At 35.5% G+C, this 19,249-nt stretch overlaps 1 protein-coding gene across 1 annotated transcript in view; it reads left to right on the top strand.

Moving 5' to 3' along the window:
* Positions 1 to 19,249, top strand: part of CACNA2D1 (calcium voltage-gated channel auxiliary subunit alpha2delta 1) — a 635,761-nt gene that overhangs the window by 338,650 nt on the left and 277,862 nt on the right. The window contains exon 4 of the mRNA XM_042781442.1: positions 8,186 to 8,245. Within this exon, the coding sequence (XP_042637376.1) occupies positions 8,186 to 8,245 (60 nt within the window). The remainder of the gene's footprint in view (positions 1 to 8,185; positions 8,246 to 19,249) is intronic.

Genomic DNA, 19,249 nt, shown 5'->3' with positions numbered 1-19,249 from the left:
AGTAGAAATAAGTATTTGTATTGTGAGTATTTTTAAAATTATTTCACATAAAGTAGAATGAAATCAACTATAAGAAAATAATAGACTATCAAAAAGAATCTGTGGCCTTATATTATACCTTTACAATATAATATTTATATATGGTTTTATCTTAATATGATTATAAATTATTGTTTTACTACTCATGTTGATAATTTCTTTTCCAGAATTCCATTATTTTTAAAAATATGTATTTGAAAGACAGTAGTAACAATATTACAAATCTTATTTCCATTTGGTCAGTGTGTTTACATATAATTGTAATCAAAGTCTATATTCACATATAACTTATGTTCTGCTTCTATATATATAAAAAAACAACACTGTTATTGAGTGTATTCTGACTCATAGTGACCTCCATTGAGTTTCTGAGGTAGTAAATCTTTATGGAAGTATATTGCCCAGTCTTCCTTCCATAGAGTGGCTGGTGGGTTTGAACCACCAACCTTCTGGTTAGCAGTCAGATGCCTTAGGCACTGTACTACCAGAGCTTAGAGAAACAATAGTCAAGAAGAAAAGTATTTTTCTCCTCCATAAACTTAAGGGGATGGACTAGTGCTAAATTACTTTATATTAATTTTCAATGTTTGGTGGAGGTTTCCAAATCATTGAAATATATTTTCCAAAAGTTTGATTTTATTTAAAAAATACTTTTATATTTTGAAATGAAATTTGGCTTGCCCAGGTAGAAAAAAATAATTTGAAAAAAATAAACAAAATTATTATAATTTTATGTGCATGTTTCATGTTATTACACAAAAGCAAAAAAATGTGCAAAAACATTTTAGGCAAGCATAAGTAAAACATAAACACAGCATTTAGTCACTGCTGTATGAGTAGGCTTGCTAACTGGATAGGACCATAGTGAGAGGGAATTGGCAAGTCTTTGGTCAAGTTGTTCAAATTGATGGTTTAGAATCTTTCGCATTGCATGAGTAATGCCTGTGCAGAAAGAGTGATTGATGGTCTTCCAAAGGAGAGAAGGAGTAGATAGGACTGTGGTTACAAATAAGGCCCATGCTGGGTTCTGATGATAAGTATTCAGTAGATGCATAGAATGTTGGTGCTACAGAGGAGGCAGACTTGGATTTAGCTTTGTTTCCCTGAGAGCCCTGCCCTCCTCTGGACATTATCTTTATCCTTAAAAGGCAGCAAGGGATGGTTTACCAAGTAAGCAAGGTAAGCATGGGCTTACTTGTGCTTGTTTGCTAATCTGTAGTGAACAATTACATATTTTTTCACCACTTCAAAGATTCTGCTTCTTGGTATGGTGTCACTGTTTTTCTCCCAACCCCACAGCACCTACCTAGAAAATCCAAGCTTCTTTTCAAATTTAAAATCCCTGACAGGGATGGTACCCAATAAGCAGTGTTGCACAGGCTTACTTGTGCTTACTTATTAATCTGTAGTGAACAGTTTCGTCTTTTTCAGTTGTTCTTTACAAGTTAGTTACTAAGTAAACCCCTGGTTACCTTGCTTACTGAATAATACGCTCCTATGGGCAGCCAGAAAGCTGCAGCAGTTTCAGCTAGCAGATCCATACCTGAAAATGTCCCAGAAGAAGTAGAGGGTTGCTTCTGGAAGCTCATTAAGAAGAACAAGGGAAAACTTTTTTCAAAAGCTTCCAGCAAACTTTTCTTCATACATCATTGGCCTTAATTGGGTCTCTTGCCCAATGTAAACCATTACTTTCAAGGGTGATCGATTATCAGTAGACAAATTATTCCTCCTAGAAAGCTGGTAAGGAGCCCTGGTGGCAGATGTAGTGGGTAAGGGCTGTTCAAACCCACCAGGTATGAGTCAGAATTGACTTGATGGCACTGAGTTTTGGTTCAGTTTGGTAGGAAGCTGGTGGGATTTCTCTTTGGCCTTCTACCTGCATACAGTCTATTAGGATGAATAAACAATATATGAGATGAAATTTACATAATAACAAAAAATGTACAAAAATCTATGTCAAAAGATATTGATCAATTCTTACAGTCATGCTCTGGGTAGGTCAACTGGGCAGGGATGGTGGCGAGTAGATTAAACTCAAGGTTTGTAATATTTTGTTTCCTACATAATAAGCTATTTAGCAAATATAAAAAAATAAAAAGATGAATTCTGAGTGGTGAGTTCATGACTACTTATTTGTATGTTTTCAGTATTTTCAGGTTTAGTTATTTTTCCTTCCAATCCCAACAAATAAAAAAAGCTTTGGCTAAAACTTGTTGTAGGCTAGCAGCACTTAATCTTAGGAATCCTAAATTCTGTTCTTAAATTTTGATATATTTTCCATTCTCAGTAAGAGGAGAATTAAAAAAAATATATATCTACATACAAAGCTTTATTTATTCATTGAGAAGGAATCCATCAAACACTGGCCATATGGATTCTATGTGTATGTTTAGTATCTAAAACCCAACCCATCCCATTGCCATCCAGTTGATTCTGACTCATAGAAACCCAATAAGACAGAGTAGAGCTGCCTCATAGGATTTCCAAGGCTGTAAATCTTTCTGGAACCAGACTGGCACACCTTTCTTCTGCAGAATGGTGGTGGATTCAAATTGCTGATCTTCTCGTGGGCATTCATGGTTCCTTTAGAAGCAGACACTGTGTTCTGTATTTTCAGTCCCCAAATACTTGCACATAATGAGTGCTTAGTAAATATTTATTGAATAAAATGAAAAGTAAAAAAAGAACATTACCCTTTTTGTCTTAGAGCTATTTCTTGTCTTAGTCAGGATGTGCATTTGCCTAGTTGCCACAGCTGTCAAGGTTAAAACTTGCCAAAGTTTAATTTATCCTGGTTACTCAAGTTTTGTAACTTTTGCATCTCCATTCCCTATGTCTAGTCTGGTTTCTTTCACCAAGAGAGCTTTCTCAAAGAAAGCTATAGAGAAATATTTTAACAATATATAAATATCACAGATGTGACTTTTTTTTTTATAAAATAGAGAAATTTATCTGCACATTAAGACTTACATAATAAAATATTTGTTCAGTAGGCTATAACAAGTTACTAGAAGGCTTTGTAGAAATCTGCTGGACATATATAGCTACATAAATGTACATAAACTAAATTGTTTCCCATTATTCAGTTAAGATCATTACAAAGGTAAGAGAATTTTCACTTTTTATGTGAAATATTATTGTAGGTGTTAAACAGGCATGATGTTGTCTATTTCTATCTTCAAGGCTTCCCATCAGCATAAGTGCTGAAGAAATGTCACACATTTGTGCAAAGACATCACTATCTTCTACATTTTAATAAATAAGGTGAAGAAACAGAACATAAAAACCTGTTGTCATTTCTCATTTCTATTCATAGTAAAAATAAAAAGAAGTAAAATTTAACTCATTTTATTGAATCCCTTTTTCATTGAATGCCATTAAACAGTAACCTTCCTTGAATTGCATTTGCTTTTGGCCCACCATGTGGTTCTATGGATGAGAACTTTTCTGCAGAGCAAATGGCAGTGAAAATCTAGGAACTACTAATGTGTTTTCATTCACTTCAGTCATATATTTACATGTGGAAGTGGTCTTTGGTAAATATAGTTCTAATACATTCTATAAGGTCATATTTCTGATTCAAAATGGTACCTAAGAAGGAAATAGGATGTAAACAACTTTATTGAGTCTACAGTTGTTATGTGCTGTTGGGTTGATTCTGATGCATAGCAATCCTATATGAAGGAATAGAACTGCCTCCTAGCATTTGCTAGACTGTAAATCTTCACCGGAGCTGATTTCCTGGTCTTTTCTCCCATGGAGCTGCTGTTGGGTTCAAACTGCTGACCTTTTAATTAGCCACTTGTTGTGTACCAGGACTCCTTTCATTTTGTCCCTAGGACAAAAAAATATAGCATACCAAATAAAATATGTAAGGCAGATAATATTAATAGTTTCTAAAAAAAAAAATAAAGTTGGGTTCATTATGTAACATCTGTAGTTAGTAAATAGGAAACCAAATCTGATTCAGTAGTACATGTTCCTTACACTATAACTCCAAATTAATTGATTGTACTTGTTTGCTTTTCTTCAGCTCATAGGAGTAAATCTGTTCATTCACCTAAGTGTGTTATTTTCTCAGATAGTGTAAGATTACACAAAGGATTATCCTGATTCTTTTGGTATGTTAAGAACTTTTGATAAAGATAGGCAAAGCTCATTAGAATTGTAATAAATTGTCGACATAGGCATATGTAATAATTTGATAGTTCTTACTGAGTGTTACCTGTGTAAGCAGTAATCCCATAATATGGGCATATTTTATTTGGATTAGTTTGTTGTGAATATCTATTAGTTCCTTGCTGAAAAAAAAAAAAATATATGTATATAGAATTTTGTTGTTGTTGTTATGTGCTGTTGAGTTGGCCCTAACTCATAGGGACCCCTCCTTGGGTTTCCGAAGCAGTATCACTACAGAAGTAGGATTGCCCAACCTTCCTTCCGAGGAGTGGCTGGTGGGTTTGAACCACCAGCCTTCTGGTTAGCAGTCAAGTGCCTTAACGTTAGCCAAAGCAATTATTTTGGAATTTAGCTATTTCTCTGAATGATGTTTCTAAGTCATTATTTACTATTAACATCAACATTACAGAAAACAAGCTAAACTGTCAAGGATCTCTGAATGTTTTCTTTTAAATCTATTAGAAGAAAATTCCTGGTAATTGAATATTTCAGAAAATTTATCTTTAATCTGCAGTTAACCTATAACATAGGAATTATATTATTTACAGATTTGGAAAGCAGTCTCTTTAAAGTGACTTAAATATATTTAGGGATTTTTATGGAGAATGATAGAATTATGTCTTTCTACTCTATATAATTATACAACTTTTATTAGACTCTCCTATCACCTGACAGGAGTCAATGCTAGTGGGAGAGATAAAACTATGAAAAAAAGTAGAGGTTGAGAATGAATAGGTCTTCAAGGAAACTGATCTTTCTCTGATCTGATAAAGCCGCTTTCATTCTCTCTCTCTCTCTCTTTTTTCCCCCTACAGAACACTGCATATGAAAAGCTTTTTGACTGATTAGCAATGTTCTCTCAGGATTTGAGGGCAGGACCTTTGTAAGGGTAGTTACCAAACTGACATTTTAAGACTTGCTGTTACTCTTTTTATGTTTAGTCTTTAACAATTGATAAAAAATTTGCTTAGATATTTTCCAATATCCTGAAATACATTTCTGACAGTTTTTGCTGTATTACTACTGTATCTTTGTATGAATGAATGTATCTTTGTATGTGTGAATGCATGATGATGTTGATATCTTTGATGAGTTTTGTGAGACGTTAAGAAATGGTCTTGTGGAATGATCATGAGTTTTGAAATCAGAAGACTTAGGTTCAAGTCCATTTGTTAAAGTTGCGAGTACTTAAAAGTCTTTAAAATGATTTTTCTGTTTTAAATGTTCAAACCAATAGATAGGTAGTGATGCATGTATTATTGATATATCTATGACATCATTTATCATTCTATACCTAAAGAATTCTCATATGTCCATGTGCTGTCTCATTTATATTAAAGCCATTTAATTAATCTTTCTGGATTACCTTACTGTGAGCATAATGAAGCTTTAAGGTTCTCTTGTACAGTCATGCATCACATAACTTCTTAATATTCTGTGAAATAGGACAGTATGTGGTTTGGACATTGTGCAAATACTATATTATATATGGCTATCCTGAAGTTATGAACAGATTCTGTGCCTAAGTCTGTCTACATGTTGAATTTGTATGTACATAAGACAGGTTAGGTATCATATCTCATATCAGTTAGTCAAATGTTTGTCTTAGTATATTATGTACCTTTCTATGCATAAAGAAACATTAAAGAAACACATCCATGTGCACCAAAACATCTTTAACATGATAATACAGTAATAATAATGTTTTGATATGTGTCACAAAGTAGCGTTCATTTGTTATTATGAATTACTGTATGTACCTCTAATTTTTAATATAATAGGCATTATGGGGGTTAGGGCCACAGACAGATATGTAGTCAGATGTTGCTTGAATGGGCATTACGTGGTGCATGACTAGATGTTTATGCTGAGACGTGGTCTTTGTTTCTGTCTGGTGCTCAGTCCAGTTTTAATATTTGCTACTATATTGCACTGTACTAAAATTAAATAAGAAAATACAAAATTTTTATTATATATGCTTACTGAAGTAAGTTATTGTTACAGAATATTCTTACCTAGCAAACAATGGAAACAAAGAGACCCTACTGAATGAATATTCACATTTCAATAGGAACGGATTTTTCAATCTTAGCAGAATTTGCCCAAAGCATTTAATAGTAGATTATTGACTTTTTTTTAAAAAAAATACATACACGTCAATTGACCAGTATAGAAGTTAATTAGGGACTTGAAGTGTCCAGCAGCATGTCAGTTTTGCTATAACTAATGGCCAACTGATCTTTTGCAATAGGAAAGAAAATCTGCTGCAACTATTTGTGTTAGTCCCAAGATACTTAACATGAGTTAATTTCTGTGTTTAATGTAAGTATCCTTGGAAGGAAGATTGGGCAATCTACTTCCTTAGAGATACTGCCTGGGGAACCTAAGGAGGGGTCGCTATGAGTCGAAGCCACTTGATGGCAGTGAGTTTGGCTTTTGAGTTTATAAGTATCTAACCTACAGTATCTTGCTTTATCATGAAATTTATTAGATAAAAATATTTTCTTAATTTCTTCACTAACAAAGAAGATAAAAGCAGCATGGACCAATATACTACCATGAGATTTATGTTTTCTAAAACTTAACCTGATAAATTCTGTCTCTTAAATTTGTTTAATATGTTTACTGTGTTTGGTACTATAGTTGTCTTTTTCCTTCCATTGTGTTCTAGCTCCGTGAGGCAGACCAAAGATTAACTCAACACTGATCTATTTTCTCAAAGGGAGACAGAGAGCAAGTGGAATCATAGTTCCGCTTCAAAGTTGATAGCTGACATTTATAGTGCTTACTTTGTGCAAGGCAGGGTTCTAAACACCTGATATATAATAAAGCATTTGGTTGTCTCACCAACCCCATGAGGCAGATATACTGTTATCATCCCATTACTCACATGAGAAAATGGAAGAGGAGACTTTAAGTAAGTTATTCCAAAGTTGCACTTCTAGAATGTGGGAGTGGTGTGCATGTGTATTAAAATCCAGGCAGTATGGCCCTGAGTCTGTGTTTCACTATCACTGTCTCTTGTAAAGGTTATTATCGGGCAACCATGTAACTGGGAAGGACAACTAACCAAAAAAAAAAAATATATATATATATATATATATATTTCTTTATTTATCTCCAGCTGTACTTAACAGAATGACATTTTTAAAATTTTAAGAGAAAATAAGTTATGCTGGAATTCTCTACCTATTTTACCATAAAAGTGTAAAGGTGAACTAAAGCTCTTTTAGATGAACAGATCCTGAAAGAGTTTACTACTTCTAGACTTTATCTTAAAGATCTACTAAGCATGTGCTTCAGCAAGGAGGAAATTATTCATTTTTATGGCTTTTGGTAAATATTAGAGATGCTGTTAAAAAGGGCCTAGGGCAGTGCTCTGTGCATATTTATTGCTTTCTCAATGCCATTCTTTTCCACTCATACACCAAGTGCTAGAAAGATGTTCGCTAAAAACAGGAGTGCCTAAGGCATTTGACTGCTAATGAGAAGGTTGGCATTCAAACCCACGACTCTGCAGAAGGGAGCCTGGCAATCTACTTCCATAGAGATACTACCTCGGAAACCCAAAGGGGGTTGCTATGAGTTGAAATCCACTCGATGGTGGTGAAGTTTTCTTTTTTTTTTTTGGTGCAGCATTACTATATTCTCTTTCAAGCTTCTTATAAAAACTGAAATATTGGTCTTTGAAAGAAATAACTCATAGACAACACTACAGCTGATGATAGCAGAGGTAGTAAACTTAATAGAATTAAAATAGCATTTTATTTATATTACTAAAGACAAAATACACAGGCATCAAATTCAGTAGGTTAGATCACTAAATGATTCAGAATTTATGAATCATAAATAAGGCGTCCCTTCTTCATTTTTGTACCCATAATTGATTAGAAAACATAAGCTCCTTGTATAACAGTTACATGTTCGTATGATCCTTTGTGTGCTAAGATTTATGTTTCTTTTTCAGCGCCTGGCGGGGGAAGCAGAGAGAGTTCAAGCGGCCCACCAGTGGAGGGAGGATTTTGCAGTAAGACCCTTTTTAACTGCTTGATTTAAGTAGATTGAGTTTTTGTGTTTAGATCATTATTATTACATTAAAATAATTTTTAATGACAGATCTTACGATGTTATAGGAACAGAAAAACAGCTATTTTTTTTTTTTACCAAAACAAATTGCTTTTATGTAATCTGTTCCTTTTAAGTTACTCAAAATGTTCTTGTTTACATTCATTTTTTTTTAATGTTCCTTGAAGTGTACTCCCATCCTTAAAGGTATATATAAAATTAAGTACTTTAAAAATAGTGTTAAATTATAAAAGCTGAATAATCATTGCCTATGTTTTGTATATACTAGTTGAAAACCAAGTTGCGTTAATTACTTTGAGCTTGCGAGAAGCTGTATGCAGTTTATAATCACCATTATGGTGGAAATGTGATTAAAGTGAGAATGAAATTATTAAACCACTTAAAACTTAATTTGGTCCACTCGAACTGGAAGTAAACTTTTTTTCTCTAGCTCGCTTTTAGAATGTGCTGGCTGATACTAGCTTTTATATATATCTTTTTGATGAGTTTCCTTGGCATTCCAAGAGGCATTCCACTTGTGATTAATTATACAAATAGGAAAAGTTTTCCTGTGCTGAGTTCTCTAGATCTATCATTTATCTATCTGTCTGTCTATGTCCATCTGTTGATCTGTTGATCATCTTTCTATCTCTCATTATTCTATTAATCTATTCCTCTATCTCTCTATTTTGGACAACGACACAATAGTAATTTCTGATTATTCTAGAAGATAAATGGCTTAACCAGTAATTGTTAGGAGTTCTTAGCAGATAGTGGTGACTGAGTGGGATAATTCTTAAATTATACTGTTCTTAATTTCCTCTTAGATTCCCTCATAGTTTATTTATAATTTATAAGCAGATTATATGACATCAAAAGAAACAGAAAGGAAAAACAAATTAGGTCACTTTATAGTTCTCTGAACTCATTTCATGAGTACTTTTCTCAAAGAAAGGAGCTCTGGTGGGGTAGCGCCTAAGGCATTTGACTGCTAACCAGAAAGTTGGAGGTTCAAACCCACCAGCCACTCTGCAGAAGGAAGACTGGGCAACCTGTAACGATTTACCGCCTCCGAAACCCAAAGGGGGGGGGGCGGTATGAGTGGTCATAGACTAGATGGCAGTGAGTCTGGTTTTATTTTTATTTTCTTTTTTGATTCTCAAAGTACTGTGAATATACATGGTTTGCACACTGAGAATTGATATTTTCCATAACTGACCATATCAGTCATACATAAAGACTTCACTATAGTTCTTCCATTTTAATTACCCTGGGGAGCTAGAACCTTGAGACAGTGGCCATTTTATGTTTGGGGAATACACCTGATGTAAGATTTCATAACTTCAAACATAAAATGTGTGAAAATAAGATACATTTCTCCCATTTTATATTTTTTTCCCATATGAATGGCAAGGTTAAACAAATATCTCAATTCCAGACTACAAATCAAATTTAAATTTGTGGAGCGAAATTAGAAATTGGCAACATAAAATCTCTGCTTAGTTTATGAAACCACAGAAAAAAAAATTGCAAATTTAATTTGAAGTCGAGTGCTCTCCTCTTTATTTTCTAAGCCATTTAACTATCTGCATCAGTGCAATAGTTCTTTAATGCTGCATTTTAATAATTTAACCCCAGGAGAATTGAGAAGGAGAAATAATTTCCTAAAAGGTACATTAACATTTCAAAAAGAAATATAACGTTCTGGTTCTTCCCTAACGTATAAGTAGGCAAGTTTCATAAATATTACTTAGGCAAAATGTTGATTAACATTCTGTGCTGTGTAATATAGAGAAATCTCATGAACAACAAGAACAAAAGGCAAAGCACTAAAATGCTGGCAACAAGAAAGGGCTCATGTAATTCACACTCTCCCTCAGTTCCATTCAATTCCCAGTTGAATGTACAATTGAGGGAACAAAGGGCGTACACTCTAAATGGATTAAGATTTATGCGGTCATGCATTTACAAGTTCAAACCAATATTTGTAAATAGGCTATGTCTACCAGCTGCTTTTCAGGTCTCCATACAACTTAGGGGTGTTGAAGGTGACATTTCATGTCACTTATGGTGGGCATATTATTTTATTAAGGGCAGGTGCTGGAAAGAAAAAAAAGAGCTTGGAAAACTAATTGTTCTGCATGAAATAATTGCTATATTCTACTGAACAGATCTTTTCCAATTGCATTTGAAATTTCATTTGATTACATTGCAATGGTTGGTTAACTAAACCAATTTTGTTTCCAACTAAGCTTGCAATATTAATTGTACTTACACATGTATAAACATAAAGTATGCCTAATTTGTATTTTAATAAGTAGGATCTTTATGTTTGGCTTCTTAGCATCAGCTTGTAACTCTGCAGGCTGAGTACAGAAATCCAAAAATTGGCCAGTAAATAAAACATTTGAAAAGCCCTTTGTAGCTGCAGCTTCACAAAAAAAGTAAATTAGAAGGTGAACATTTTTTTGGTGAGATTGAATACAGTTGAGTATCAATCAATTTAATTTAGTTCTCCAATAGTGAGCTTTATTTTTTATAACAACAAAGAAAAGTCTTTTTGCTCAAATCCTATTTTGAAATGTTTTAAAAGTTGCAATATTTTTAATTTTATGTTTGTATAAGTAAACTAGTTGTAGGCATTAAGTACTTAATTATTTCATCTACCCTTATTCATTTAATGGAATTGCATCACTTCTGTTCATTGGAGCACAAACAATTGTGAATATGTGAACTGTCAAAACATACTGTATTTATTTTGATTACAATGTATAAATTTTATTAAATTATAACCTGATTTAGGCCCTGGATATGAAATAGCTGATTCTGGGGAGACAAAAAGAGTCTGCTTAAGAAATAAATTAACGGATTTAATAGATCATCAAGATCATTTTAAGCTCTGGCTGGATTTGGTCTTTCTTAGTTTCCAAATTTGGTTGAAATGCCATTTTAGATTCAAGAACTTGCATTTTAATGTGTTTTACCATATGTCTACTACATGCAGAAGCAATCATTATTTTCAATTGCTTTTTATTAAGAATATTAACAATCTGCCTTCATTATCATGATAGGTTAAAATTGATTTATACAAAAATGTTGCAAACCAATGAATAGAAGTGATTCAGGCAAATTAACAGGGACTCACTCTTTTTGTTAATGTATGCATATAAATGTTCATTATCCCTGCCATCAAGTTGATTCTGACTCATAGTGACCCCCATTGGGTTTCCCAGGCTGTACGCCTTTATGGAAGTAGATCGCCCATATTCCTCCCATGGAGGAGCTGGTGGGGTATGAACCACTGACCTTCTGGTTAGCAGCCAAATGCCTTATCCATTATGCCACCAGAGCTCCTTAATAAAAGTATAATAATACCAAAAACAAAACAAAACAAAATTCACTGCCGTGGAGTCGAATCCAACTCATAGTGACCCCTCCCTCCATGGGTTTCCGCAGTGGTATTTCTACAGAAGTAGATTGCCCAGTCTTCCTTCCCAGGAGCTGCTGGTGGCTTTGAGAAGCCAGCCTTCTGGTTAGCAGTCAAAATATCTTATGCACTATGCCATCGGAGCTCAGAGTAGACAAGTTGTTACTTCTGTTGGTGGTAACCTCTATCTTTTGCTTCAGGGGCTCTGATGGTATAGTGCCTAAGGCATTGATTGCTAACCAGAAGGCTGGCGGTTCAAACTCTCCAGCCACTCCTTGGAAGGAAGACTGAGCAATCTACTTCTGTAGTGATACCGCCTCAGAAAACCAAGTAGGGGTTGCTATGAGTTGCATTCGACTCCACGGCAGTGAGTTTGGTTTGGAGTTTTTTAATGAAGAAGAATCAAAATGTTTACCCATTAATTACCTAGCCAAAAACATTGGTTTCAATTTGAATGATTCATAATGTTTTTTATTTATTTTCCTGATCTGACTTTCTATTAATTTTATTAAAGCCAAAATCTCATGCTAGTACAGTAGAACTCTTTCTGGTAAGAAATGGACATATGATGATATGTCCTGGGATAATGCAAATATAGGTAGAAATGGAGCTGGATGGTTCCTTTCTTCTTTTCCCCCAAGGAAGGAAACGAGAAGTTGGAAAAAAGGATTATGCTATATGGAGAAGTAGCGGGCATTCCTGATTTAGGAAATGGGGAAGTAGGTGGCAGGTCTCTGTTTTTTCATGACCAATCTACAGGCCCCAAATCCTGCCTGAAACTGAGCTGATTAAAACAGTGCAGAATTATTGGGAGATTCCTGGAATTGCTCCAAGTGTTCTAAAAATTTTAGCCATGCAAACCGAAAAAAGAAACCCCAAAGTCAAACCCACTGCCATCTAGTCCCTTCTGACTCATACCAAAAAAAAAAAAAAAAAAAAACCAATCTCACTGCTGTCAAGTCGATTTGACTCATAGCAACACTTCCTTGGGTTTCTATCACTAGGGAAGTAGACTGCCCAATCTTCCTTCCGAGGAGTGGCTGGTGGGTTTGAACCACCAGACTTCTGGTTAGCAGTCAGATGCCTTAGGCACTACACTACCCAGAAATCCCTACTGATACTTAAGGTAGAGTGGGTTACTGCCACCAAAAAAAAAAAAAAACAAACAAACCTCACTGCCCTGAAATCGGTTTCTACTTGTAGCATGACTGGTTAGCAGTCAAATGCCTTAGGCACTACGTCACCAGTACTCACTGCGTAATCTCTTTCTTCACGTTTTTCCACTAAAACGTAAAACTTCTGGGAATAAGAACTGTCACTAATTTATTAATAAGAAAGCTATGGTCTAGTACAATGCTTGAGAGATAGCTGAAATGTAATTTTTTTATTAAACAATAATAACTCAGTATTGGAATGTCTATCTTCACTACAAAAATATTGTCACTATTGCTGAAGAGGTAAAATATATTGGTTTGGACTGTACTTTTATATGTCTGAATAGCTTTGTCACTATACCATGATCAGAGGAGCCCTGATGATGCAGTGGTTAAGTGCTTGGTTGCTGACCATAAGGTTGGCAGTTCAAAGTCACCAGCTGCTCTGTGGGAAAAAGATGTGGCAGTCTGCTTCTGTAGGTATTTACAGCCTTAGAAACCCTATGGCGACAGTTCTGCTCTGTCCTATAGGGTTGCTATGGCCTTGTGGCAGTGAATTTCCATGACATAGTTCTAGAGTACTTGTTTGGAATTTGCAAAACCACATACAATTTTGACTCTGCCGCTAACTTGCTCTAGAGCTTTAAAAAAATGTCAGACTTTCTGAATATGTTTTTTTTATTCCCAAACTCCATTAGCATCATTAGCTCTGTAAGGTGCTCTGTAATTGTCTCTTTATGCACCCCATGAGCATTCTATCAAGGAAAATATTTCTAGGAACCTTAGGATTTGTCTCACAAGCAGGTCTATACAAGTCCTTTGATAGCCATTCACTTAGACCAGTAAGCATCCATCTGATAGCTCCCATCATAATTTTACTGTATTTATTATCTTTGCCCTAATGGAAAGGTACTGATCTGCTCAGGCTGCTGTCACCTGATGCAGTTGAAACTGCAAAGCCTTGAGCTGGAATCATAGGGTGTCCTGTGCAAACATGGATAAATAATCCTGTCCCCAGCCCTAGATGTTATTAATCTCTTGGGCCCTGAAACTAGTTCTCCTATTCCCTGTCACAAAATTCCTTAAAACAAGAGCTCATTCATTATGTATTTAACTTTCTATGAAAAGGGGGAAAAACAAAACAAAACACCTCCCTTTGAAAGTTTTCAAAAAAGTTTATTTTCTACCTTATTCTCATCTTCTCAATGTCCTTGTAACCCCTTTTCCTTAGTCCTTTTTTGGAAGTAATCAACTGATCTCCAGCAAAGAAATGCATGAAAACACATTTCTGAGTATTTGTCAACTCTGAACAAATATTGACATAATTCAGATTGAGCTGAAGGGCATTAATGCTACATATATTCATGTATCCCACAAGCTGAAGTGAAATTAAATAATGTTAATTGTGTATATATGCCTAGTACTCTGGCAGGTCTTCAAAGATGGTTACTTTAATATAGGGGACACTATCGCTTTAGTGGAACTCTGGTGGCGTAGTGCCTAAGACATTTGACTGCTAACCAGAAGGTTGGCAGTTCAAACTTGCCAGCCACCCCATGGAAGGAAGGCTGGGCAGTCTACTTCCATAAAGGTTTACCACCTCAGAAATCCGAGTCAGAATTGACTTGATGGCAGTGAGTTTGGTTTTTTTGGTTTATATCTTTAGTGAACTGAAATGGACTGGTATTGGCCATTTTGAATAGGTCATATGGTCTATTATGCTGGCAATGACAAATTAAAGAGGAATGGAGTTTCATTTATCATCAGAGAGAATATTTCAAGATGTAGGTTGATGTACAATGCTGTCAGTGGTAGGATAATATCCATATGCCTAAAAAAGAAGACCAGTTAATATGACTATTATTCAAATTTATACATCAACTACTAAAGCCAAAGAAGAAGAAATTGAAGATTGTCACCTTCTGCCATCTAAAATTAACCAAGCATGCAACCAAAGATGTACTGATAATTACTAGTGATTGAAATACAAAAGATGCAAACAAAGAAGAAACATTGGTAGTTGGAAAATATGGCCTTGGTGACATAAATGATGGCAGTACAATTTTGCATGACCAATGACTTTTAATTTCAAATACCTTTTTAAACAGCATAAATGGTGAGTGCACACATGGATCTCACCAGATGGAATACACAGGAATCAAATTGACGACATTTGTGGAAAGAGACGATGGAGAAACTCAGAGTCATCTGTCAGAACAAGGCCAAGGATTGACTGTGGATCAGACCATTACTTGCTTTTAAGCAAATTTAAATTGATGCTGGAGAAAAATAAACAAGTCCCCAAGAGCCAAAATAAAGACCTTGAATATATTCAACCTGGATTTGAAGACAATCTGAAGAATAGATCTGATGAATTAAGTGACTGAAGAAAAGACAAGTTGTGGGATGTCAACAAGAACATTCTACATGAAGAAAGCAAAAGGTCATTAAAAAGACAGTAAAGGAAAAGAAGACTAATATGGATATTGGAAAAGACTCTGAAGCTTGGTCTTGAAAGGAGAGTAGTTAAAGCAAATGGAAGAAATGATGAAATAAAAGAGCTGAACAGAAGATTTCAAAGGGCAGCTTGAGAGGGTAAAGTTTTACAGTGAAATGTGCAAGACCTGGAGATGAACATCAAAGGGGAAGGACATGCTCAGCATTTCTTAAGCTGAAAGAACTGAAGAAAAAATTCAAGCCTCAAAAGAAGATGGAAGGAATATACAGAATCACTGTACCAAAAAGAATTAGTTGATGTTCAACCATTTCAGGAGGTAGGATGTAATCAAGAACCAATGGTATTAAAGGAAGAAGTCCAAGTTACACTGAAAGTATTGGCAAAAACAAGGCTTCAGGAATTGATGCAATGCTCAATGAAATGTTTCAACAAATGGATGTGGCACTATATGTGCTCACTCATTTATGCCAATAAATTTAGAAGGGAGCTAGCTGGCTAACTGACAGGAGTTCCAAATATGTGCTTATTCCAAAGAAAGGTGAGAATGGTCAGACTTCATCTCTCATACTTGGGTTATGTTGTTAGAAGGGACCAGTGCCTGGAGAAAGATATCATGCTGGGTGAAGTGGAGGGTTAGACCCTGAACAAGATGGATAGACAGTGGCTGCAATGATGGGCTCAAGCATGGTAGTAATTGGGAGGCTGGTGCAGGACCAGGCAGTATTTCATTGTATTGTACCTAGGGTCTTTGTGAGTCAAGACCACCTCGACAGCACCTAACAACATCTCTTTCTAGATTTATTTCTTCCAAAAAGCTGGTAAATTTCTTTTTAATGATAACTTGAGACAGTTTACACCTTCTCAACAAGACAAGTATGCATTGCACCTAATAGACACTCAATGAATGCTTGTTGGAATGTTTCAAATTCCATCTAACTTACCTTCCATTTATGTATTAAAAATGTATTCATTTAGAATGACTTCATTTAGAAATGACAAGCTACTCAGAATGAGGATAATATAATTCCTTCTTGTTTTTAATGTTTGTTTTAAATTTGTCTGAAGCGCTGTTTCACTTAATGCCCCAAACAGCTCTGTTCTACTTTTCTAGACTAAACAATAGTGGTGTCTGAAGGGATCTTTTTATGAGACTAATAAATATGTCCATTTGTTGTAAATCTTGGAAGACTCAGCTCAGAGAGATAACAGTGTTCCCAGAGATAATTTTTGGTTGGGAATAACAGATGCTAGAACAATTTCAATTTAATGGAGTTATAGATGTGTTAATGGGTTTGCTAAGATTGTTATAGGAAGCAGGAAATGTTCCAGGAGTTGAAGACCTGCTCTTGAGAGCTGTCTTCCTACAGGGGTTAGTTACACTATCCTGAAACTTTGAGCTTTAAAATAAGTATGAGAAGCAAGGTGATTAATGAAGGTCATAGAGTTTAGTTGCCAGTTGAATATGTTTGGATGTTGAGAACCGCCCAGGAGAGATGACCCTGTGGACTTGGTTGAAGACTATTTTCAGTGCAGCACTATGTGGCCAGAATACAGCACAGCTGTTAAAAAGGCTCTGGATGATGTTGAGAGTGATGTTGCAATCAGAAGATCAGTCAAAAGGGATCTCTTTCCAAGTATATACAAGAAAGTTTGAGATGTCTCTAATTTAAACTTAGAAGTAAAAAAGTATATAAAGGCTGGAAAATCTGAGGTGTATTCATCTAAAAGTTAAAAAAAATATAATGAAACTTTAGTACTAGATTTCATTGTAGATGAGAAAAATGCTCTAGGAATTTAGGAGAATGACCATCTCTCTCCAGCTTTGCAAAATTACCTTCTTTATAAAAAACAGACTAAACCAAACTCATTGCCATTGAGTTGATATGACTCATAACAACCCCTCCTTGGGTTTCTGAGGCAGTATCTCTATGGAAGTAGATCACCCATTCTTCCTTCCAAGGAGTGGCTGGTGGGTTTGAACCACCAGCCTTCTGGTTAGTAGTCAGATGCCTTAGGCACTACGCCACCAGAGCTCCTCATGATTTTTTTTTTTTTATTTAACCCTGTCATCTTTTTATCATTCAAACTACCCAATCAATGGATTTCTTTGCCATCCTCTCTTTCTAGTCAACATGTTTTTTTTTTTTTTCTTTTACTTTCTTACCATGCAAACAGGCTTCATATTGTCTATCATCAAACAACAACAACAAAACAACCCAATCTACTGCTCCTTCTAGTTTTGCAACACTTCTTTGCTGTCTTGAACTGCTAAAAGGTTATGATTTACACCATCTCTCTGTCTTTCTCTTTACTCACTGGTCACTCCCACTTTAACCTGACTTGAAATATCACCTCTGGTGAGACTGCTTTTTGTAGTTTACAACTACCTACATGCCACCAATCTCATGAACACTTTTCCATTATCTTTCTTATTGGACTTTTTACAAGGAGCTCTAGTGGAGTAGTGGTTAAGGCATTTGGCTACTAACTGAAAGGCCAGTGATTTGAACCCACTATCTGCTCCACACAAGAAAGATGAGGCAGCCTGCTTCCATAAAGATTTACAGCTTAGGAAACCCAGCAGGGGTTGCGGTGAATTGGAATCAACTTGTTGGCAGTGAGTTTGGTTGGTATTTTGGTTAGCCTTTTTGTGTAATTTTAACATACCACTTTCTACTTCCCTTTCTTCAAGTACTTTCTTTTTTTGGTTTTCATTTTTACTCTTTTCTCACTATGCAGTTTTCTTCATTCTCCTCTGTAGTCTCATTCTTTACAGTAGCTTTAATGTTGGATACCTTTAGGACTCACTCTTACCCTCTCCTCTTCAATGCCCACACTTTCTCTCAGGACAGTCCATCCATTTAATTGAATCTAAATATGATTCATATCTGATAATTCAACCTAAAACTCTTTTGAACTATCGACTCATATTCTCCAACTGCCCATATGCTGTTCCCACTTAGCTGTCTTACAAGTGAGCCAAGCTTACCATGCCTTGATGATTTCTTGTTTCCCACTGCTTTTCTTCCCCAGTACCCTGTTCATCTATTGATTTCCCACATCACAAAAGATACCGCCTTCTCCTCAGTTGTTATTATTAAAACTAAGAAATATCCTTAATCTCCCCTCTGCCATACCTTACATAACTCCAAAAATCAAACCCATTGTCTTTGAGTTGATTCCAACACATAACATCCCTGTAGAATAGAATAGAACTGCTCCATAGGTTTTCTAAGGCTATAATCTGAACAGGAGCATACTACCTTATCTTGCTCCAGAGTAGGTGTTGGTTTGAACTGCCAGTTGCCTGATTAGTAGCTAAGCACTTAACTGCTGTGCCACTAGGGCTCCTATAACCCCACATATGATTATATAATTATTTTGCAAATTCTGTTAATTATGACTCCATAATGTATCCTGGAATCATGAATTTCTATTCATCTTCACTACTACCATCTTTATCCAAGTTACTCACATCCACCATGTATTGTTGTTGCTGTTGAGTCATCTCTGACTCATAGCAACCATATGCACAGAAGAAGGACACACTGCCTGGTCCTGTGCCAGCCTTATGATCCTTGCTATACCTGAGCCCATCGTTGCAGCCACTGTGTCTGTCTATCTCGTTGAAGGCCTTCCCCTTCTTCGTTGACCCTCCACTTTACCAAGCATTTTATCCTTCTCCAGGGAATGGTTCCTTCTAATAACATGACCAAAGTAGGCGAGACAAGTTCTGGCCATTCTCGCTTCCAAGGAGCATTCTAGCTACACTTCGTCCAGGACAGATTTGTTAGTCTTTTTAGCAGACCATGGTATTCTTTTTTTTTTTTACTTAGGATTTGGGTGAAGATTTACAGAGTAAATTCACTTTTCATACAGCAGTTCACATATACTTTGTCTCATGTCATTGACCAAAATTTACAATGC

The sequence above is a fragment of the Orycteropus afer genome, unplaced genomic scaffold (genome assembly GCF_000298275.1).
Source record: "Orycteropus afer afer isolate SDZICR_OR568_19922 unplaced genomic scaffold, OryAfe1.0 scaffold00007, whole genome shotgun sequence".
Classification (NCBI taxonomy): domain Eukaryota; kingdom Metazoa; phylum Chordata; class Mammalia; order Tubulidentata; family Orycteropodidae; genus Orycteropus; species Orycteropus afer.
The sequence above is the reverse complement of the archived record's forward strand: the minus strand, read 5'-3'. Positions and strand labels throughout refer to the sequence as shown.